The sequence below is a fragment of the Somniosus microcephalus genome, chromosome 3, assembly GCF_052327205.1.
Source record: "Somniosus microcephalus isolate GS21.2 chromosome 3, FLI_Smic_1.0, whole genome shotgun sequence".
In the NCBI taxonomy this organism is placed as follows: domain Eukaryota; kingdom Metazoa; phylum Chordata; class Chondrichthyes; order Squaliformes; family Somniosidae; genus Somniosus; species Somniosus microcephalus.
In genome coordinates, this window is record NC_140989.1 from 297,130,548 (window position 1) to 297,154,563 (window position 24,016).

Below are 24,016 nucleotides of genomic sequence, written 5' to 3' on the forward strand. Positions count from 1 at the left end.
TGATAAATTAACTTTTGCAAGTCTGGAATCTCATTTCTTCAGACTTTAATTATTGTTGAAGATTTTTTTTAATTTAAAAATTAAAATGTTTTAAAAACTTTTTTCTGCCTCTTTTCTCTCTCTCTCTCTTACTCCAATCTTTATTTCCCTCTCATTATTTTGCTTTCTGTACCTGATTTGACATTAAATGAACTATTCTAACTTACATTTCCTGATTTAGACCCTGTGGCTGCAGCAGGTTCGTGGCGGGCGACGTTGGTGGCGGGTCCTGACCCCGCTGCTGGCTCCATCCCGCTGTCCATAATGATTTTCCCCTGATTGGGCTTATTAAGCCCGCCCAGCGCGTTTTCTGGCCAACTGAAGGAAGCAGGTCTGACGACATCATTTGATGATGTGTCGTCAGCCGGTTTCCTTAAAGGGACCGTGCGCAAATTGCTTTTGACAGTTGTGCTGTCAGTGTTCTACAGCATTGAGGTGCTGCAAACACTGACAAGAACTGCACAGAGGTGCATGGCTGCACCCAGGCTCTCCCATTACTCCCTCCAATGGCTTATGCAGGGAGTCACAACACGCAGGGAGGTCCTCTTCCCTTCCAATGGGTGCAAGAGGTCGTCCCAGGAGATCAACGCAGCCTGAATGCACATTGCACAGGAGGACACAAGCAGGGATGTTGTAAGGAGGACTAGGCTGCAGTGGCACAAACCTTTCAATGATCTCAGATCACAAAATGTTAGTACAAAGCCACACTCAACCTCATCCTGCTCTGCCACTCACTCATCACTCTGCCTTCCCTACCCTACTCCTGCACATCCTTACTCACACCAACTTACCTTGCACTTCCGCCCATCCCTCTCTATCTACATTATCACATCCCCATCTCACGAGCTAAGCCTCACACTCACCCTCATCCTAGTCCAATCATAACAACTAACAACACACAAGGGTAGCCACTTGTGGGTTTTAGCCAATGTTCATGTGAAGTTTCTGTTAATGTGCTGTCAAACATTGAAATCTTTATTTTCAACACTTTGCGTTCTTGGACAGATTTGTGTGAACCTTTGAAAGTGGTTTCGTGCGATGCAGTGAATGGTGAGACATAACGGTACCCCCCGCAATGGTCATGAATGTGAACCGAATGGCTTGGGCATTGTAGGGATGCTTTATGGTGTTGGTGTGGAGTGGTGCTAACCTGGCACCTCATGTGGCAGCCAGGGTGTACAGCGTCAAGTTGGCCATGTTGGGGCCATCCCTGGCTTCCCGGGCAGCAATGTGGTCGAGTGCTGATGCCTTGTGTCCTGTGCAGCATCAGGTGATTGCGGAGAAGGTTGGTGTTGTTGGTGCTGCTGCTGCTGGTATTGGGGCTGATCGTGGTGGGATTCTGAGGACCAAGGTGAGATAGTTTCAAGGGCACCGATGCTGATCTAATAGATGGCAGGTGAACTTGAGATGACAGAAGCGATCCGTCAATGGTGAGAGTGGTTGTTCCAATGAGGTTATACTGGATAGAGAGTTTGCTCCAAACACCTATCAAAAATCTATCTCCCAAATGCAAAGAACAACAGCTTCTGAGCTTGGAAAGTGAACAGATGTGCGATGGGAGTTTTTATAGTACATTTGCAGCTGTCAAGTAAAGAGATGATTCCATGGTCATACAACTCCTGACCTCCTTACCTGATGTGATCCCCGAGCAACATGGACCGCACAGGCGACCTTGTAAAATGTAAAGGTGAACACAAAATACTTCTTAATGGGCTGTTAACAAGGTCAACATGACCTCAATTGCCTCCACCTCCACTGCGTGTCGAGTCTGTTCAGCGCTGACAGACCCGACATCTAGGAAAGGCACACAGCGGTGGGTTGACAATGTGGTCCCGACCTGCTGTCAAAACAAACATTTTCCCACCTGACCCGCCACCGAACGCGCCCACTGACAGCCCGAAAAATTCCCTCCTGTGAGTCTCAGTAAGAATTCTTTAATCTGATTGGTTAAGGGGGCACACAGTTGCTTGTCCTGTTCCTACGGGTCCCAGATCCCCTGTAGAGGATGCCACACTGTTTTGGCTCTCTAATAATTGCAAGTTCCAGTGTAAAAGCCCATAGAAAGTCTGTGTACAAGTGTAAGTGTGATGAACAGCTAGCGCTGTTTATTCATCACTGACCACAAAATCCGGGCCACTGAGCTGGATTTTAAGGAGGAGGGCAGGTTGGGGATGGGGTGGGGGAGTCCGGATTTCCCACAGGCCCTGCTGACTTTAACAGCAGGTCCTGATTTGTATGTGAGGCCTCGGTTTCCTGCCCGCAGCCAACCAGATTGAGAGGCTGGCTGGCTGCGGGCGGGTAGGTCTGCGGCACTAGGCCACAGCGAGCGAGGGAGGGAGGGAGTGATTGCATGGGGGCCGGGGGCTGACTGCAGCAGCACAGGGGCTGTTCAAGGATGATCACAGGTTGGGATGAGCTGGGTGATGTGCCATCAATAACTCAAAGACAAGGAGTTTAAAGGATTCAACTGAAGGCTTTTAATCACTAAGAACATTGCAGGTCTTTCCACATCGGGTTCGTCTGATAGAATGACTCATACAGCTCGAGACCTTTATATGACAAAAGACAGGGGCATAGCCAATACACACAATAGGAAGCAGGTAAAACACAGGGGCTGATGAAGGCATATATTTCATCACATTCACCCCTTCTACAGATTTAGTCTGTCCAGGGGTGTGATAGTCCTTCCTGAACGTCGCAACAGTACCTCGGGTTCCGACCGGGAGTCCGTGGTGCCCTCCTGGGCATACCCATGTGTTGGGGGTGTTGCAGGTACTTCTGGGGGTGGTGAGCCTGGGGATGGTGGAGGTTCTTCTGGGGGTGGTGGTGATGGGTCGTCGTCGCTTCCTGCCGAGGCGAGGTCCTTTATGGACACGGTGTCCTCACGCCCGTTGGCGTGCTTGACGTATGCGTACTGTGGGTTTGCGTGGAGTAGGTGTACTGCCTCCACGAGGGGATCCGTTTTGTGGCCCCTCACATGCTTCCGTAATAGGACTGTCCCTGGGGTGGAGAGCCACGAGGGTAGGGACACTCCTGAGGTTGATTTGCGGGGAATAACAAACATCTTCTCGTGAGGAGTGGCGTTAGTAGCAGTACACAGTAACGACCTTATCGAGTGGAGTACGTCTGGGAGGACCTCTTGCCAGCGGGAGGTGGGGAGGCCTTTAGACCTTAGTGCTAAGGTGACCGCCTTCCACACTGTCGCGTTCTCCCTCTCCACTTGCCCATTACCCCGGGGGTTATAACTAGTGGTCCGACTCGTGGCTATCCCCTTCGACAGCAGGTATTGGCGCAGTTCGTCGCTCATGAACGACGCCCCCCTGTCAGTGTGGATGTAGTTAGGCATGCCGAACGTGCAAAACAGGTTGCCGAGGCACTTGATGACCGTGGCACTGGTCATGTCTGGGCAGGGGTAGGCGAATGGGAAGCGGGAGTACTCGTCCACAATGTTGAGAAAGTACACATTGCGGTCGGTGGAGGGGAGTGGTCCCTTGAAATCTAAGCTCAGGCGCTCGAATGGCCGTGTAGCTTTGATCAGGTGGGCTCGGTTGGGCCTGAAAAAACGGGGCTTGCATTCCGCACAGGTGCGGCAGTCCCTGGTCATCGACCGGACCTCCTCGATGGAATAGGGGAGGTTACGGGATTTTATAAAGTGAAATAGCCGGGTGACCCCCGGGTGGCAGAGGCCATTGTGGAGGCCCTGTAGCCTGCCCCCCTGGATGCTGGCATACATCCCTCGTGATAGGGCGTCGGGGGATTCGTTGAGGGCCCCTGGCCTATATATTATGTCGTACTCAAACGTGGAGAGTTCGATCCGCCACCTGAGAATTTTGTCGTTCCTGATCTTCCCCCTCTGTTTGTTGTTAAACATGAAGGCTACCGACCGCTGGTCGGTAAGCAGGGTGAAGCGTTTGCCGGCTAGGTAGTGCCTCCAGTGCCGCACTGCCTCCACTATGGCCAGGGCCTCCTTCTCTACCGAGGAGTGCCTGATCTCGGGCCCTTGGAGGGTTCTTGAGAAAAAGGCTACGGGCCGCCCATCCTGGTTGAGGGTGGCTGCTAAAGCGAAGTCGGACGCATCGCTTTCGACCTGGAAAGGGATGTTTTCGTCCACTGCCTGCAGCGCGGCCTTCTCAATGTCGTGTTTAATGCTGTTGAAGGTGGCGTGGGCCTCGGCCGTGAGCGGGAAGGACGTTGATTTCAGGAGGGGACGGGCCTTGTCGGAATAATTGGGGACCCATTGGGCGTAATAGGAGAAGAACCCCAGGCACCTTTTCAGGGCCTTGGGAGTGTTTGGTAGGGGTAGCTCCCGTAGGGGGCGCAATCGGTCGGGGTCCGGACCGATTTCCCCGTTTTCCACCACGCAGCCCAGGATACAGAGGCGCGCGGTGCTAAAGACACACTTATCCTCATTGTAGGTGAGATTGAGTCTGAGGGCGGTTTTCAGAAATCTCGCGAGGTTCGAGTCGTGGTCTTGCTGGTCATGGCCGCAGATGGTGACGTTGTCTAGGTATGGGTAGGTGGCTGTTAACTGGTTCTCATCGACCATGCGGTCCATCTCCCGCTGGAAGACCGAGACCCCATTTGTTACCCCAAAGGGGACTCTGAGGAAGTGGTAGAGGCGTCCGTTCGCCTCGAAGGCGGTGTATGGACGGTCCTCCGGCCTAATGGGGAGCTGGTGGTATGCTGATTTTAGGTCGATGGTGGAAAACACCCGGTATTGCGCAATTTGGTTAACCATATCCGCTATGCGGGGCAGAGGGCAGGCGTTTAGCTGGGTGTATAGATTAACCATCTGGCTATAATCTATCACCATCCGCTTCTTTTCGCTACCCTTAACTACTACTACCTGGGCGCGCCACGGGCTGGTACTGCAGTCGATGATACCCTCCCGCTTGAGTCTTTCTACTTCCGACGCAATGAACCGTCTATCCTCCCAGCTGTACCGCCTACTCTTGGTCGCTATGGGTCGACAGTTGGGTGCGAGGTTGGCGAACAGAGAGGGCGGCTTGACCTTCAGGCTAGCCAGACCGCACACTGTGAGGGGCGGCTGGGACCCACCGTAGGTAAGCGTGATACTTTGGTGGTGGCACTGGAAGTCCAGACCCAAGATCACGCTCACACAGAGATCTGGCATTATCAATAGTTTAAAATCTCTGTAATCAGTGCCTTTTACCGACAACATAACCGCGCAGAAACCTGTAATTTTTGAGGTATGAGTCTTATCAGCCATGGCGATTTTGCCCTGTGTGGGGACTATCGTTAGTGAAAGTCGTTTTACCAGGCTAGGATGAATAAAGCTTTCGGTGCTCCCGCAGTCAATCAAGCATTTAACCTTGTTCCCGTTTACCTCTATGTCCATCATCGATTTAGACAACGGATGCGGCCTGGATTGATCCACTGTGATCGAGGCCACCAGTGGGTCCTGGAGGTCCGTGTAGTCGGGGCAAGATGGTGGACTCCATGAGGGTGGACAAGATGGCGTCCAAGATGGCCGCCCCCACGGCGCGCACGCGGCGGTGGTGGAGTTGGAGGCGGGGTTCCCTCTGCAGACTTTGCTGAAATGTCCTTTCTACCCGCATTTAAAACAGGTGGTGCCCTTCGCTGGGCACAGATGCCTGGAGTGTTTGTCCTGGCCGCAGAAGTAGCATTTCGGGCCCCGATGCATCGCGGCAGTAGTGGGGCTGCTGGGTGGGGGCTGGGGCTCCGATGGTGCTGGGCTGGCCTGAGACCTGGGAGGTGAAGATGGCTTCCAAGATGGCGGCCCCCACGGCGTGCACGAGGCGGAGTGGGCCGCGTGGCCTGAGGAACAGGATTCAGAGTTCCTCTGGGCCATATCCAGCAATCGCGCTATACCCATAGCCTGTTTTAAGTCCAGTCCCTCCTTTTCAAACAGTTTCTGCCGAATGTAATTTGAACTGAGGCCCGCAATAAAGGAGTCTCGGATCAGCTCCTCCGTGTACACGATGGCAGACACGGCCTTACAGTTACAGTCTCTGCCCAGTACTTTTAGGCTTAGCATGAAGTCCTCTAGTGACTCACCATGCCGCTGCGTGCGAGTAGTCAGAAGATGCCTGGCGTACACCTCGTTTATTGGCCGCACGTAGTGGGCCTTCAGAATGGTGCAGGCATCCCCGTAGCTGGTGGCATCTTGGATGAGAGGGGAGACCCGATGGCTCACCCAGTTTCGCAGGATTCCCAGTTTCACATCTCCGATGGCGGTTGCGGCTGCTATGGCGGTGGATGAGTTTGCGATGAAAAATTCGAAGCATTGGAACCAGTGTCCAAACTGTGTGGCTGTGTCTGAGGCATGGGGGTCCAGATCCAAGCGCTCTGGTTTCAGGAGTCGATCCATCTTGGTGTTTTAGTGATTAAAATTGATGTGCCATCAATAACTCAAAGACAAGGAGTTTAAAGGATTCAACTGAAGGCTTTTAATCACTAAGAACATTGCAGGTCTTTCCACATCGGGTTCGTCTGATATAAAGGTCTCAAGAGCTGTATGAGTCATTCTATGACAAAAGACAGGGGCGTAGCCAATACACACAATAGGAAAAAGGGGGCGGTATACACAATACAAAGCAGGTAAAACACAGGGGCTGATGAAGGCATATATTTCATCACACTGGGATCTACAGAAGATCGTGGGCCAGGAGGAGCATGGGGGAAGGCCGGAAGAGCGGTGGGGGGGTGGGGCTCATGGAGGCATCAGAGGCCTGTGGGGGTGGTAGGGGGTGATTGGAGGCCTCATGGAAAGATCGGAGACCTGGGGGGCGGGTCTCCGATTGTAGGGGGTGGGTTAGGTAGTGACCCTGGATCCAGGAGGTTGGTATAAAGGCACTTATCTCCTGGGTCCAGCCAATTGCTGCCCCATCAGTCTACTCTCAATCATCAGCAAACTGATGGAAGGTGTCATCAACAGTGCTATCAAGCGGCACTTACTCACCAATAACCTGCTCACTGATGCCCAGTTTGGGTTCTGCCAGGACCACTCAGCTCCCGACCTCATTACAGTCTTGGTCCAAACGTGGACAAAGGAGCTGAATTCCAGAGGTGAGGTGAGAGTGACTGCCCTTGACATCAAGGCAGCATTTGACCGAGTGTGGCATGAAGGAGCCCTAGTAAAACTGAAGTCAATGGGAATCGGGGGGAAAACTCTCCACTGACTGGAGTCATACCTAGCACAAAGGAAGATGGTTGTGGTGGTTGAAGGTTAATCATCACAGCCCCAGGACATCGCTTCAGGAGTTCCTCAGGGCAGTGTCCTATGCCCAACCATCTTCAGCTGCTTCATCAATGACCTTCCCTCCAACATAAGGTCAGAAATGGGGATGTTCGCTGATGACAGCACAGTGTTCAGCGCCATTTACAACTCCTCAGGTAATGAAGCAGTCCATGCCCGCATGCAACAAGACCTGGGCGATGTTCAGGCTTGGGCTGATAAGTGGCAAGTAACATTCGCGCCACAGAAGTGCCAGGCAATGTCTATCTCCAACAAGTGAGAGGCTAACCACCGACCCTTTACATTCAACGGCATTACCATTGCTGAATCCCCCACCATCAATATCCTGGGGGTTACCACTGACCAGAAACTTAACTGGACCAGCCACATAAATACTGTGGCAACAAGAGCATACCGAGGCTAGGTATTCTGTGATGTGCCTCAATAATTCCGAGACTCGAAGGTAGCAGAACAAAACAAGGCTTTTATTAACTTAGAACGAAACACGTAAGCGAGAGAGATGTCGTCCTTCTGGGGATTGGGGCTAGACTGAAGCTAGCTTACAAACGGGGCCAGGTATGGGCGGAGCCCTACACACAGCACATTCCAGTATACAATACAGCACATTCCAGTACCCAATACAATGAGGTCTGGGGGAAGGGAAATGACACTGAAACCGATCTCAGTCACAGGCAGTGATGAATGGAAATATTTCATCACATTCTGCGATGGGTGCCTCACCTCCTGACTCCCCAAAGCCTTTCCACCATCTACAAGGCACAAGTAAGGAGTGTGATGGAATCATCTCCATTTGCCTGGATGAGTGCAGCTCCAACAACACTCAAGAAGCTCGACACCATCCAGGACAAAGCAGCCCGCTTGATTGGCACACCATCCACCACCTTAAACATTCACTCCTTGCACCACCGGCACACCGTGGCGGCAGTGTGTACCATCTACAAGATGCACTGCAGCAACTCGCCAAGGCTTCTTCGGCAGCACCTCTCAAGCCCGCGATCTCTTCCACCTAGAAGGACAAGGGCAGCAGGCGCATGGCAACAACACCGCCTCCAGGTTCCCTCCAAATCACACACCATCCTGACTTGGCAGTATATCGCTGATCCTTCATCGTTGCTGGGTCAAAATCCTGGAACTCCCTCCCTAACAGCACTGTGGGAGTTCCTTCACCACACAGACTGCAGCGGTTCAAGAAGGCGGCTCACCATCACCTTCTCAAGGGCAATTAGGGATGATCAATAAATGCTGGCCTTGTCAGCGACGCCCACATCCCATAAAGTAATTTTTTAAAAAGTCCCCGCTTTGCTGTAACTGCCAGGTTTCATGAATTGTGTAAAAGCCGTCCACATGCAGTTTAAAAACAAAATGTAGGTTCAAAAAGAGGCTTCCAGCCTCAATATAATATTTAAATTGATGTCCCGCCCCCTGGGAGTGGGTTGGTCACCCGCCCCACCTTCCTGCCTCCGTTAAAACCGGAAGTGGGCGGGCTGGAGGCGGAATCAAGTCGGGAATCCCATTTTTTCCAATTTAACTACACCCATGCTCCAAACGCACCCTTTTATTCAGGTTTAAATTATCTCCATTGTTTTTTGAAAGGAGTTTGTGCTGGATCTGTTTATATTGGTGCAAATTAATACTAGTGGTATCACAAATAAAACTATCCTTAAATAATTGCATTGTGCAAGGCATAGGGGAAGTGCATGTATAAATATGGTAGGGTCGTTCATGCTTGCAACATTAAAGAACTGCTACACTTTTAGTGTTACCACAAATGGCTCATTGCAATTGCATTACCTCTGCATTGAGCAGCCATTCCTCGCTTGCCCTGAGCACTAATAGCAGAGGTGCATATTATACTTATATAATAAATATATATTTATAATATATATTTAAATATTAAATAGCACTAAACAATGCAATGTTAATGACATATAGTTTATCACATTTGTTCCTGAAACACTATTCTCCAAAAGCCTTACTTTGGTATCAAGGAGAATAGAGAATATTAAATAAAGGCCAACATATTCTTAAATAGATTCACTAAAACATGTGGAGGAGAAGGAAAGGACCTCAGTGGTGTGGGGGATTGCCGAGATATAAATCTATGGCCCATCTCCAACATGCTACACCATCATTTACCTCAACCAATACAACCTTCAACATACAGTATCCTCTTTTGCCTTTACCAGGGTTATTATTTAATTGATTAGGTAGCAGCTATATAACAGAATCATAACAGTATGGATAAAATTTCAATCCAATCTATCAAGTTCAGCAGCAGCAGTCGAATATTTTTTTTCCTGTTCTTTACCATTTGCCACAAGCTTGTGGTCACCTTGGCTTCCTCAGAATCCTCATTCATCTGCACCCAACTGGATCGCAGTCTGGAACCACTTCTTACAGAAACTGTTCTTTGGCTTGCAGCCCTTCAAAATGTCCAAACACCATGTTTTCTGCATCAAGTTAAGTGTTGGCTGCGACTTTGTTTGTTGTTTTATAAAGATATTCTAGACATTTTTTACTCTCCAGCTAAACACAAACATTAAAACTGTTCTTATGAAGCAACCATTCACTCCCAGCATTCTGGAGAAGATCATGGCCCAGAAATTCGGGTCGGGGGCTTCCCGTGGGTGTAAGCCCCCGACCTGCACTTACCTTGCGCGCCGGCCATTGAGCTGTGGGCCCCCGTGGAATTCCGATCCGGGGCCTGGTCCAGCTGCCAGCGCGCAGTGCTTGCGTATCCCAGAGGCGCAGTTAGTTCAATGCGTCCCCTGGGATCACATGGGCCATGGGGAGCCAATCGGAGCAGGGAATGCTCCATTCATAAGTCTGACAGGAAGTGCTGTCAAGACTTATAAATACTACGGCCCCAAAATAGCACTAAATCTTCAAATCATTTTTTTTTAAATATATCATTTTTTAAATAAACTATAAATTACATGAAAAAACTATTTTAAACAATAATTTAAATTTTTGAAAAAAATAATTTTATTTTCTAACGGGGCTAAAAATAAACTTACCTTGCTTTAAAGTATTTAAAAATAATAAACCGGTAGAAAAAATGTTTTAATTTTAATTAATTCACCACTTACCTTGTAAAAAGCAGGCCTTACGCCTGCTTTTTACATTTCTAAATTCTGCAGGCTTACGTTCACGGTAAAACCTGTAACAAAGACCGAAGTTCGATGCGCACGCGCAGCCCCTCCTGTGCACGCGTTCGACCTCTGAACCCCTTCGTTCAGAGGAATGGAAGTGCCGGTTTCCCACGCATGCGCAGTGCATGCAGGAAACCGGCACTTCCATCGGGCCTACGGGTGAGTACCCCGTGCGTACTCACCCGTGGAGACCCGAATTTCTGGGCCATTGATTTTACATGAGCTTTATATCTTGGCCGTAGTATTTTGTCAGGAAATACAGCTTTCACTGAACCACAACGAACTACAGATTGCAAAATTTTGTCGATATAAAACTGAAGTATCTACAAAAGATGCACATTTACAAATTCTTGTTGGTTCATGTTAAATCAAACATAGTACATGTGGTGAAATAAGTCTTATAAGTATATACCTTATTCTACCTGTGTATAGTTTCCTATTGTAATCTATTGTAACCCTGCTGTTTTCTTGGTTGGCCAGGAATGCTGATGTACTGTATACCACTCTGCTGTGCCATTGATTGTCCTGATCTGTTACTTCGCCCCTGGATCCACCTCCTAGTTCACTTCCGAGAAGCTGGTCAGAAGGCTAACATGTGTGTTCTGTTCTGTCCAGTTCTAAGCTATTAAAAGCCAACTGTTTGAGTTATAACTACCAGTCTCTGTAGCTATTTAAGGTATATCAATTTTAATAGCTTATTACTTCCAGGGATGGACAGACTCCTGAAGCCGGAGCGTCTAGACAGTGATCCACATTCGGCGGACGCATCGAAGAAATTCGCACATTGGCTCCGGTGTTTCGAACATTTCATTGCATCGCTCGATGATGGGGCCAACAAACTGGGCCTACTGACTAACCTAGTAAGTCATCGGACTTACTCGCTAATCGAGGACGTTTCTACATACGAGGATGCACTCGCGGCTCTCAAGGCCCAATACCTGAAGCCTGTTAACGAGGTGTATGCCAGGCATCTCTTGGCTACCCGCAGGCAACTACCAGAGGAGTCGCTGGATGATTTTCTACAGAATCTAAAGGCCCTGGCGAAGGACTGCAACTACAAGGCCGTGACGGCCATTTTGTACCAGGAAGAAGCGGTTCGCGATTCGTTTATATCGGGCCTTCGATCGAATTACATTAGGCAGAGGTTGCTTGAAAGGGACACTCTGGATCTAAAGACGGCCGTGGCTACAGCTCGATCGCTGGATGTGGCGCAGAAGAACTCCGAGACCTATGCGTCAGAGCGAGGAGGCGCCATCCTCTCCCCCTGGGCCTCGGACCAGCCCTACACCACGGGAGTCTCCACCCAGCCCCACCACTGCAGCGATGTCCCACGGACCAAGATGCTACTTCTGCGGCCAGCTCAAGCACCCCAGACACCGATGTCCTGCGAGAGACGCCACATGTTTCAAGTGCAAGAAACGGGGACATTTCAGCAAGGTATGTAAGGGGAATCCCGTACCTGATACAGTCTCCGCGGGCCTACACGTGGTCCCAGAATTTGATACCGTCTCAGCGGCCGCCTACGAATCTATGATAGCCTCAGTCACGGTTGACCAGTCCAGACTGCATCCACTATCAAAGTCTATGATGGACGTTAAAGGTAAACGGACACCCGACGAAATGTTTAATCGATTGCGGGAGTACTGAGAGTTTTATTCACCCTAGCCTCATCAAACCGTACTCACTAAAGGTGTACCCTACCCGGAGCAAAATTGCGATGGCATCTAAGTCCCTCACTTCGGAGGTAATCGGTTTCTGTAAAGTAACGCTGACTGTTAAGGGCACAGAGTATAAAGATTTTAAACTCCTTGTGTTGCCGCAGCTCTGCGTGAAACTAATTCTAGGCCTAGATTTCCAGTGCCACCACAAGAGCGTCACACTTGCATATGGTGGATCCCAGCCCCCGCTCACAGTTTGCGGCCTCTCCACTTTAAAGATAAGCCCGCCATCCCTGTTTGCGAACCTCACCCCAAACTGTAGACCTATCGCGACCAAAAGTCGACGGTACAGTTCGGAAGATAAAAAATTTATAAAAGAAGTAGGAAGGCTACAGCGGGAGGGTATCATCGAAAATAGTAATAGCCCGTGGCGTGCTCAGGTAGTGGTGGTTAAAACTAACGAAAAGAAACGGCTCGTGGTCGACTACAGCCAGACCATCAACATATATACGCAACTAGATGCTTATCCCTTGCCTCGCATCTCCGAGATGGTGAACCAGATTACCCAGTATCGTGTGTTTTCCACTATTGACTTAAAGTCTGCCTATCACCAGCTCCCCATAAAAGTAGATGACCGTCCTTATACGGCTTTTGAAGCAAATCACAGAATCACAGAAACCCCACAGTGCAGATAGAGGCCATTTCGGCCCATCGAGCCTGCACCGACACATATCCCACCCGATCCCCGTAACCCCTACACCAACACATATCCCACCCTATCCCCGTAACCCCACGTATTTAATCCCCCTAACACTAAGGGTCAATTTATCATAGCCAATCAACCTAACCCGCACATCTTTGGACTGTGGGAGGAAACCGGAGCACCCGGAGGAAACCCACGCAAACACGGGGAGAATGTGCAAACTCCACACAGACAGCCTGCACCAATTCCTTAGGGTACCCTTCGGGGTCACGAATGGAGTTTCCGTTTTCCAACGGGAAATGGACCGTATGGTAGATGAGAATGCGTTGGAGGCAACATTTCCGTAGCTGGACAATGTTACTGATATACCTATCAATTCAGTCCATGAAAAGCGACGAGTTAAGGTAGTAACCCGCCTGGTTTAGGGTTGCAGCTAGGGCGAAGTCGGATGCATCGCTCTCCACTTAGAAAGGGATGGACTCATCCACTGAGTGCATTGTGGCCTTCGCAATGTCTCCTTTTATGAGGGAGAAGGCTGCGCATGCTTCTTCTGTCAGGGGGAAGGAGGTGGACTTCATGAGGGGTCTGGCTTGTCCGCATAATTGGGCACCCATTGGGCATAGTAAGCGAAGAGCCCCAGGGTTCTCTTCAGTGCCTTTTGACAGTGGGGAAGGGGACGCTCCATGAGGGGGCGCATTCTTTCGGGGTCGGGGCCAATGACTCCGTTCTCTACTACGCAGCCGAGGATGGCAAGGCGCGAGGTGTTAAATATACATTTCTCCTTATTGTAAGTGAGATTCAGCCGTTGGGCCGTACGGAGGAATTTCTCCAGATTAACATCGTGGTCCTGCTGTTCGCGGCCGCAGATGGTGACGTTATCTAGATAAGGAAACGTGGCCTGCAGCGCGTTCTGGTCAACCATCCGGTCCATCTCCCTTTGGAAGACCGAAACCCCGTTGGTGACGCCGAAGGGAACCCTAAGGAAGTGGTAGAGGCGGCCATTCGCCTCGAAGGCGGTATACTGGCGGTCCTCAGGGTGGATAGGGAGTTGGTGATAGGCCGACTTAAGGTCGATGTTGGAGAATACCCGGTACTGTGCAATCTGGTTGACCATGTCAGATATGCGGGGAAGGGGATATGCATCCAGCTGGGTGTACCGGTTTATGGTTTGGCTGTAGTCGATGACCAGGCGGTTTTTATTGCCGGTCTTAACGACTACGACCTGGGCACGCCAGGGGCTGTTGCTCCCCTCGATGATGCCCTCCTTCAGGAGACGCTGCACCTCAGAGCTAATAAAAGCTCTGTCCCTGGCGCTGTACCGCCTGCTCTTGGTAGCGACGGGCTTACAGTCGCGGGTGAGGTTAGCAAACAAGGAGGGGGGCAGGACTTTGAGAGTGGAGAGGCCGCAGGTGGTATGCGGCGGGCGGTTTAAAAACTGCTGGTTGTAGACAGTGAGTGGGGGGAGGGGTCCACCGTATGCCAGAGTGACACTTTGGAGGTGGCATTGGAAATCCAGCCCTAGTAGGACGGCAGCGCAGAGCTGGGGCAGGACGAGAAGTTTAAAGTTTTTATATTCCGTGCCCCTAACCGACAGGGTCACCACACAGTAGCCGCTGATGTCTGTTGAATGGGACTTCGCCGCCATCGAGATCCGATGGCGCGTTGGCCGGACAGTGAGGGAGTAGCAGCTCACCGTGTCTGGGTGAATAAAACTTTCCGTGCTTCCGCTGTCGAACAGGCAGGTCGTGGCGTGGCCGTTTACTTCGATGTCCATCATGGACTTGGACAGATGATGCGGGAGGGCTTGGTCAAGCGTGACGGAGGCCAGTGTATGGCTGAGTGAGCTGCTGTAGTCTGCAGGTGAGGCGGTGGTCGGGTCTGGAGACAAAACGGCGTCCGAGTGCGGCGAACAAAATGGCGGCGCCCATGACGTGGATCCCCACGAAGTTGGACAAAATGGCGGAGAAGATGGCCGCCCCCACAACTCACATGAGGCACTGCTGGCGTCTGTGGCCTTGATCAAAGATGGCCACCCCCACGACGCACATGATGCAATGCTGGCATCTGTGGCCTTGATCAAAGATGGCCACCCCCACAACTCACATGAGGCACTGCTGGCGTCTGTGGCTTTCCCCCTGCGGGCGTTTACGAAGTGGCCTTTCTTTTTGCAGCCGGAGCAGGTCGCGTTCCTTGCAGTGCAGCGCGCCCTTTGATGTCTCGCCTGGCCACAGAAGAAGCAGCTGGCGGCCCGATCGCGGAGGTCCGCTGCCGCAACAGGTCCCGGGGGTGGCGGTCCCGATCGATTCCGGGACACCGACGCCGTAGTAGGTCCCAGGGGCGGCAGTGCGAGGGGTATTGCGGCCGGAATCGGGCCAGAGTCCCAGGGTCGCGCAGCACTGTACCTGGAGTACGCCTCGAGGTCCCGATGGGCCACTTCCAGGGAGCGAGCGAGGGCTGCAGCTGTTTTCAATTCAAGGTCCTTTGATTCGAGCAGTCTTTGCCGTGAGTAGTCGGACCGAAGGCCTTTCACGAAGGCATCGCGGATATTTCCTTCAGTATGTTCTGCAGCCGTTGCCGCTTTAAAGTCACAGTCCCTGCCGAGTGTTTGTAGCGCCCGTAAAAATTCATCTACAGACTCTCCTGGCTGTTGCGAGCGGGATCTTAGGAGATGTCTGGCATACATTGAATTTACTGGGCTCCGGTACTGCTCTTTTAGCAGGTTGAGGGCGTCCTCGTATGTAGCAAGGTCCCGGATGAGTGCAAATACTTTAGGGCTCACCTGGGCGGTCAGAACTCTTAGTTTGGATTCCGGAGGCACGCCGGAGGCTGCCAGGTAGGATTCGAAGCAGCTCAGCCAGTGTTCGAAGTCGAGGGCTGAATTCGCTGCCTGTGGGTTTAGATCCAGGTACGGCGGTCGGAGGGCTCGCAGCCAGGTCGGCTGCTGGGGCTGTTGTAGCTGGCCGTTTGGCTGGGGCTGTTGTAGCTGACCGTTTGGCTGGTCGTTTGGCTGCTCCGGTCCATACATTTCAAAATTTAGCCAATAAAATTGATATACCTATCAATTCAGTCCATGAAAAGCGACGAGTTAAGGTAGTAACTATAGGTTTTTATTGGCTAAATAACAGAGCCCACCCTCGTGGGTGATCGGTTCCAACAAGGAAGAATACTAGCCAAGCGGTCACCTTTATACCTGGGCAAGCAGGCGGAGCCATGGGCGGAGTCAGCTGAGGCCAGCCCAGGTATAACAGCGTGCGTGGCAAGAGGTAACCTTGTGTAGTGATAACAACAGTGTAAACAGTGATAACAACAGTGTAACAATAGTGAACGGTTGTGAACGATAACAGTGGTTTACCACAGTTACTATCTGTGGACGCGACCAACAGGAGCATGACCGGAATCTCGCTAAATTTCTAGACACTGCCCAAAAGCTAAACCTGACCTATAACGAGCACAAATGTACTTTCAACACTACTCGTGTATTCTCGGCTGTGTGGTAGAGAATGGGGTAATTGGGCCAGACCCTGAACGATTACGCCCGCTTAAAGAACTACCACTGCCACATAACCCTAAGGCCTTAAGAAGGTGTCTGGGATTCTTCTCTTATTATGCTCAGTGGGTGGCCAACTATTCGGACAAAGCCCGAGCCCTTATCAAGTCGACGTCCTTCCCTCTATCAGTAGAAGCGCAGGAGGCATTCACCAACATCAAACGGGACATTGAAAAGGCCGTGGTATGTGCTGTAGATGAGAGGATACCCTTCCAGGTAGAGAGCGATGCTTCTGATTTCGCGTTGGCTGCAACCCTCAACCAGGCCGGGAGACCGGTAGCCTTCTTTTCCCGTACACTACAGGGTCCTGAAGTCAGGCATTCTTCCGTTGAGAAGGAAGCACAAGCAATTATCGAGGCGGTCAGACATTGGAGACATTATCTCACCGGCAAACATTTCACACTCCTCACTGACCAGCGGTCTGTGGCCTTCATGATTAACACGAAGCAGAGAGGCAAGATAAAAAATGACAAGATCCTAAGATGGCGGATAGAACTGTCCACTTACGACTACGATATTATGTACAGGCCAGGAGCACTCAATGAGCCACCCGATGCCCTATCTCGAAGGGTATGTGCCAGCCTTAGTACTGACAAGCTCCAAAGTCTCCACGACGCACTCTGCCACCCAGGAATCACCCGATTGAATCACTTCATCAAGTCTCGCAACTTACCCTACTCCATTGAGGAGGTCCGAATGATGACCAGAGCCTGCCGCGTTTGTGCGGAATGCAAACCCCGCTTCTACAGGCCCGAACAAGCTCACCTCATCAAGGCAACTCGGCCATTCGAGCGCCTAAGCCTTGATTTCAAAGGTCCTCTCCCATCGGTTGATCGTAATGTCTATTTCCTCAACGTTATAGACGAATACTCTCGTTTCCCCTTTGCCATTCCCTGCCCGGACATGACCAGTGCTACGGTAATCAAAAGCCTCTGCAACTTATTCTGTCTGTTCGGTATGCCCAACTATATCCATAGCGACAGAGGGACGTCGTTTATGAGTGATGAGTTACGCCGGTTCTTACTATCAAAAGGGATTGCTACTAGTAGAACCACTAGCTACAACCCCCGGGGCAATGGGCAGGTTGAGAGGGAGAATGCGACAGTGTGGAAGGCAGTCGTTCTGTCTTTAAAATCGAAAGGCCTACCGACCTCTCGCTAGCAGGAAGTTCTTCCCGATTGTGATGAAATATTTCCATTCATCACTGCCTGTGACTGAGATCGGTTTCAGTGTCATTTCCCTTCCCCCAGACCTCATTGTATTGTGTACTGGAATGTGCTGTATTGTATACTGGAATGTGCTGGAATGTGCTGTGTGTAGGGCTCCGCCCATACCTGGCCCCGTTTGTAAGCTAGCTTCAGTGTAGCCCCAATCTCCAGAAGGACGACATCTCTCTCGCTTACGTGTTTCGTTCTAAGTTAATAAAAGCCTTGTTTTGTTCTGCTACCTTCGAGTCTCGGAATTATTGAGTCACATCACCGATGTACTGCATTCCATAAGGTCTTTGCTGTGCACCGCAACAAATGCTACTCCTCATGAGAGGATGTTCGGTTTCCCCAGGAAATCTTCCTCAGGTATTTCACTACCCGGGTGGTTGATGTCCTCGGGCACTGTACTGCTACGAAAACATGTGAGAGGTCATAAGACTGATCCCCTAGTGGAGGAAGTACAGCTCCTCCACGCCAATCCTCAGTACGCGTATATCCAATACCCTGATGGACGTGAGGACACTGTTTCAATAAAGGACCTGGCTCCGGCAGGAGAAGAGAGAGAGAGCGATGCTGCTAGCGAAGATGCGGGTGTGGAGCACCGTGATGCGCCGCCTGTGGGGGTGGGATGCCCGGAGGTACAAGACGTACAAAACGTCGTTTTGGAAAACCCAGCAGACGCCGGGACGGCGGAGGAACCTGAGCAAGTCCCCCAAGAGGTTCCTCGGCCGACGCTATGTCGCTCACTACGAACTGTAAAACCCCCGGTCAGACTTAACTTATAGGAGGGGTGAATGTGGTGAAATAAGTCTTATAAGTATATACCTTATTCTACCTGTGTATAGTTTCCTATTGTAACCCTGCTGTTTTCTTGGTTGGCCAAGAATGCTGATGTACTGTATACCACTCTGCTGTGCCATTGATTGTCCTGATCTGTTACTTCGCCCCTGGCTCCGCCTCCTAGTTCACTTCTGAGAAGCTGGTCAGAAGGCTAACATGTGTGTTCTGTTCTGTCCAGTTCTAAGCTATTAAAAGCCAACTGTTTTGAGTTATAACTACCAGTCTCTGTAGCTATTTAAGGTAGATCAGTACATTAATCAATGTAGAAATATTTCTAAGTGGCATCAAATATATAGCAGATATGTGCTGAATGAACACTGAATATGGAAAAGTATTCCTGATAATCCAACCACAGCAGGACCCTCTGGAAAAAGTTATAAATGATTCATGTTCTGGTCAGGTTGTTGTGGAACATTTTCTGTACTCCTTGGTCGCCTGCCATGTGTTCTGTTTATGCCATGAAACTGAAGCTCTTTCAACATTTTGAAACTATTTTTATTTTCCAGTCGTTTTTGTTCAATGTTTTACCTTTCTCCTTGCGGATTCCCTGTGCCACACAACCTTCCTGCGGTGAGGGCAGTCTGGAGAACTAATCCCAGGGCTCTGCTGCATTATAGCTTGTGTGCAAAAGGTGGCAAGGGATGACTAATTTCCCTTCCCTACTGCTGTGGGGATGCCTGGTGATGTAAGAAAACTACTAGGCACTTGGTCAGAGTATTAAACAAGGCTTTAATCGACTGTTTCACAACATGGAAGTCTAGTTATCCTTCACTAGTTCCTGTTTACAAAATGTCCTGAGCAAGCTGGGCCCGTGCCCGAGTATTTATACTCTCCCTGGACAGCGCCACCAGCAGGCCGCCCAGTATATTTCATAAGTCATTTCTATATGAATGGCAAGATTCACTGGCAAATTGATTAGTAGTATATCTGATTAACATTTTTCAACATTCATATTAATAGAAAGACAGCAAATAATTAAAGAAATCAAACTTATATTCTCTTTATCATTTTATATTCTGAGCAGTAACTGGTCTGAGTTGCAAAGTAAAGGGGATTGGATGGTGCAATGAGATAGTATTTAGTGATAATATTTAGTGAATTTTAGAGCTCTTCAAAGATGGCAGATATCAATGTCTTAGAATTCAACTCTTTCCACTTTTGTGCAAACACCAAGCACTCCCAGTCCAGACACAACAGGTCTAGAAGTTGCAGGGGAAAGGACATTCCCTCCGCAATGTGATTTAATCCCAACCATATTCTTAAACAGCCTATCTCGGAGTGAGATTGCTATTTTAGAGTCAATTAGTGCCAAATTATGGGCAGTTTTGTGCAGTGGTCTTGCAGCCCTTTGAACCTGGTTGAGGCACTTCCAAATTCATTTCTTTCAGGAGCGTTATAGCCGTTAGATACAAGAGACTTTCATCCATGGGCTAGACTTATGCCTAATGAAAGGACAATGTTATAATGTGCTTTTGTTTGGCTTGTAATTTAATTAGATAAATAGTACTCAGTCAATCTTACAAAACTGTCTAAAATAATTAAAATATTTTACCTTATTGTTCGCCAGGTATAAATACAGCAAGTTCTCAAGAGAACAAAATGCATCATCTGGAAGCCCTTCAAAAAGTCAAACAATAGAAGATTCAATCATCAACCTTTGACATTAGAGTTGCTTAATTCATCATGTTGGATAATTACAATTTTTAACATGAAATGACTACTTTGCTGCATTATTTATGTTTCATAATTCAATTTTTTGGATAATTCAGATTTTTTTGCGTAAAATAAACTATTATGAGTAGACTGTAATACTAAATCTCCTTTCACTCAGTGATCTTATAAAGTTTTCTCAGTAAAATGGTTCCAAATACATGTATAATATTGGGATCTAGAAATTCGGTAGCGTCCATCTATGGGCGCCTAAACTGCAGAGTCCTAACAGCCCGCGCTTAAATGGGAAGGTCTGAGGAATCCAGGATTTGGGGCCTTGGCCCTCATTAACATGTAGATGGTGCTGCGGTAGGAGCCCGCGCAGGGTGAAGCTCCAATTTCCGGTAAGTGATTGGGTTGCATAGCGTGGGTCTGGAGGAGGAACTGGTGGGCCTCGGTGTCTGTGATCGGAGGGCTGTCGGGGGTCGGGTAAGAAGATCGGGGGCGGGGGGGGGGGGGGGAGGCGGGCCTGCAGTATTGTTGGGGGATCGGCATTTCTTTTGGGGGGCTAAGAGGTCAAGGTCGGAGGAAGATCCGGGGAGCCTGGAGGTTGCAGTTGGGAGGTTGGAGATCTCGGGACCGGAAGCAGTGATGATAATGGTAAGTAATTCACTTTTTTAAATTCAGTGCTGTTTAGCGTTGGTTTTCCCGGGAGTAAACATCACTGGCACTGGCTGCCTCAAGCGCAAATCAAATTTGCAAGAGGGAGCAGAAGCAGGCGTAAGGCCCCTTATTTGAATAGGTTAATGTCCTAACGCCTGCTTAAGACGTGGGTAAACAGCGCCTCTTGTTTGGCCCTTACCAAAATGGGGACCGCCGCAGCCCATGTCGGAAGTGGGCGGAAGCGAGGTGGCCGCCATTTTTTTGCAGAAACCAGCCTTAACTGCTGGCGATAAGCAGGGAAATTTCTCCCTCTAGATGTCTGAAAATCAAGAAGTAATGATCAGGCTTGGATTTTAACCACGTGCAGATTCTAGAAGAAAGGAAAACTTTACAAGATAAGGAGTTGCACATATTGAGATCCTCTAAAAGAATGACATAGAGTAAGAGTAGGAGACGGTGCGAGGAGTCTTGATTTCAACACAGTAAAGATGCAGAAAGGAACAGCATGAAGAATGGAATATTGGAATGCAAACATTTGTTACAAAAATGTGATCATGTTGCTTATCATTGGGATAAAAATGAGACTCAGTTGTTCTGTTCTTATGCCTTTTCTGTACAAATAGACATTACAGGGGGGGGGGTTTTAACTCAGGTGCGGGATGGTGCCGTGTTATCCAAATTTTGTGTTTCCCACACGAATCTAAATGGATGTGGGAGATTGATGCAATTTTAACTGAATTGGCCAATTGATTTCCAACGTGTGGGAAGCCTTTGCAAATGGGTTTTTCATGACTGATAATCCCCTCCGATGATGTCATCATTGCTGCTGCATTTAAGGTCCACAGCAAGCCTTGCTTCTTCTGCAGACTGCCAAGCTTCTTGACTGTGCGGTGTGAGGGAGCTGCAGCAAATATGACAAGCAGGAGGGCCAGATCAGCTCCTCGCTTTGACGAGGTGGCACTGCAGGCATTAATGGATGGGGCTAGGGCCAACAGGGAGGTGCTCTTCCCTTCATCAGGGAGGAAGAGGCCTCCCACTCAGACCAAGGCAGTGTGGATGCAGGTGGCTGAAGAAGTCAATTCCTTGGGAGTCACCTGCAGAACCTGGATACAGTGCAGGAAAAGATTTCTTGACCTTCAGCGCACTGGAAAAGTGAGTATGAATTTCCCATCACCCTCAATCTGATCCCCATTGCCTTTCCTCACTAGCACTCAGCTTTAGCAATCTCTTCCTCCACATCCCACTTGACACTGACATCCATGCACCCTTACCATTCCCTCTCTCTCTATGCTCACATTCACATAACTATTCGACCATGCAGCCCTCACACTCCCTATCACTCTGATGCTTTGAACACAATTGACAACACACAGAGAGGGCCCTTGGTCTTGCAACCTCATTCCATCTTTGTCTCCTTCTAAGTATCTATGCTATGCAACCTCACTCCTTCATTCTCACTCAACCTCCACTTGTCTCCCTCATTGCAGGAAAAGAGAGCTCACAACAAAAGAGAGCGAGCCAGGGCAGGAGGAGGGACAGCCTCAATAGCCCACCTGACCCCCTGGGAGGAGGCTGTCCTGGAAATTATGGGAATAGAGGATGATTCGCACGTGGGGGACGGACAGACGGGTGTAACACAGCAAGCTGGTGACAGAAAAGTTTCCCATCTCTCTCTTTGACATTGCATGAGTCGCTGATAATGATTGTGAAGCTCTAACAGATGGACTTATCTTCTTCTTAGGCAGTCCCTCGGAACCGAGGATGACTTGCTTCCACATTAAAAATGAGCTCGCAGGTGACTGATTAGTCCAATGTGGGACCTACAGTCTCTGTCACAGGTGGGGCAGACGGTGGTTGAAGGGGCGGGTGGGTGGAGTGCTTGGGTTGACGTGCGCTCCTTGCGCTGCCTGCGCTTGGCTTCTGCTTGCTCCTGGCGAAGAGACTCGAGGTGTTCGGTGCCTTCCCGGATGTTTCTCCTCCACTTTGTGCGGTCTTGGGCCAGGGATTCCCAGGTGTCGGTGGGGATGATACACTTTTTCAAGGAGGCTTTGAGGGTGTCCTTGAAGCGTTTCCTCTGCCCACCTGGGGCTCTCTTGCTGTGCCGGAGCTCCGAGTAGAGCGCTTGTTTTGGGAGTCTCGTATCGGGCATGCGGACAATGTGACCCGTCCATTGGAGCTGATTGAGCGTGGTCAGAGCTTCGATGCTGGGGATGTTGGCCTGAGCGAGAACACTGACATTGGTGCGCCTATCCTGCCAATGGATTTGCAGGATCTTGCGGAGGCAGCATTGGTGGTACCTCTCCAGTGCTTTGAGGTGCCTGCTGTACATGGTCCATTTCTCTGAGCCATACAGCAGGGCAGGTATCACTGCTGCCCTGTAGACCATGAGCTTAGTGCCGGGTTTGAGGTCCTGGTCTTCAAACACTCTCTTCCTCAGGCGACCGAAGGCTGCACTGGCACACTGAAGGCGGTGTTGGACTTCGTCGTCGACGTCTGCCCTTGTTGACAGTAGGCTCCCGAGGTATGGAAAGTGGTCCACGTTGTCCAAGGCCTTGTCGTGGATTTTGATAATCGGGGGGGGGGCAGCACTGTGTGGCGGGGGCAGGTTGGTAGAGGACCTTTGTCTTACGGATGTTTAGTGTAAGGCCCATGCTCTCGTATGCTTCGGTGAAGGTGTTTACGATGGTTTGGAGTTCGACCTCCGAGTGAGCGCAGACGCAAGCATCGTCTGCATACTGTAATTCGATGACAGAGGATGGGACGACCTTGGATCTGGACTGGAGGCGACGGAGGTTGAACAGTTTCCCATTTGTTGTGTAAATTAGCTCCACTCCAGTGGGGAGCTTACTGAGGGTGAGATGGAGCATTGCAGCAAGGAAGATTGAGAAGAGCGTTGGTGCAATGACACAGCCTTGCTTGACCCCGGTTCGTACGTGAATTGGGTCTGTGGTGGAACTGTTGGTCAGGATCACGGCTTGCATGTTGATGGACTTATGAGCATCTGCAAAAAGCTATGTGCATGTAGCCTTTGCATCACATCTGACTCTTTCCTTTACTCCCCCACAGGACCATCCCAAGCATCCATCCCCCCTAGCCGGGAAGAAGAGGCTGAACAGCCAGACTCCTCAGAGGGAGCTGCAACCTCGGAGGGCGCAGCGTCAGCAGAATTCAGCGCACCCAGCACCAGCGCAGACACTCACACCTCGGTGGGACTTTCGGGACATAGAGTAGTGTTGTCACCTGGTGTATCACAGCTCACAAGTGAGCATCAGCAGATTGTGGAGACAGGGACAGCAGTGGAGAGTTCTAGTCGGAG

The 24,016-nt window shown here is 50.0% G+C and overlaps 1 protein-coding gene across 2 annotated transcripts in view; it reads right to left on the reverse strand.

The window, feature by feature from the left end:
- Positions 1–24,016, reverse strand: part of podn (podocan) — a 110,068-nt gene that overhangs the window by 38,545 nt on the left and 47,507 nt on the right. For both annotated transcript variants that reach the window (XM_085982810.1, XM_085982809.1), the window contains exon 4: positions 19,940–20,004. In XM_085982810.1, the coding sequence (XP_085838936.1) occupies positions 19,940–20,004 (65 nt within the window). The remainder of the gene's footprint in view (positions 1–19,939; positions 20,005–24,016) is intronic.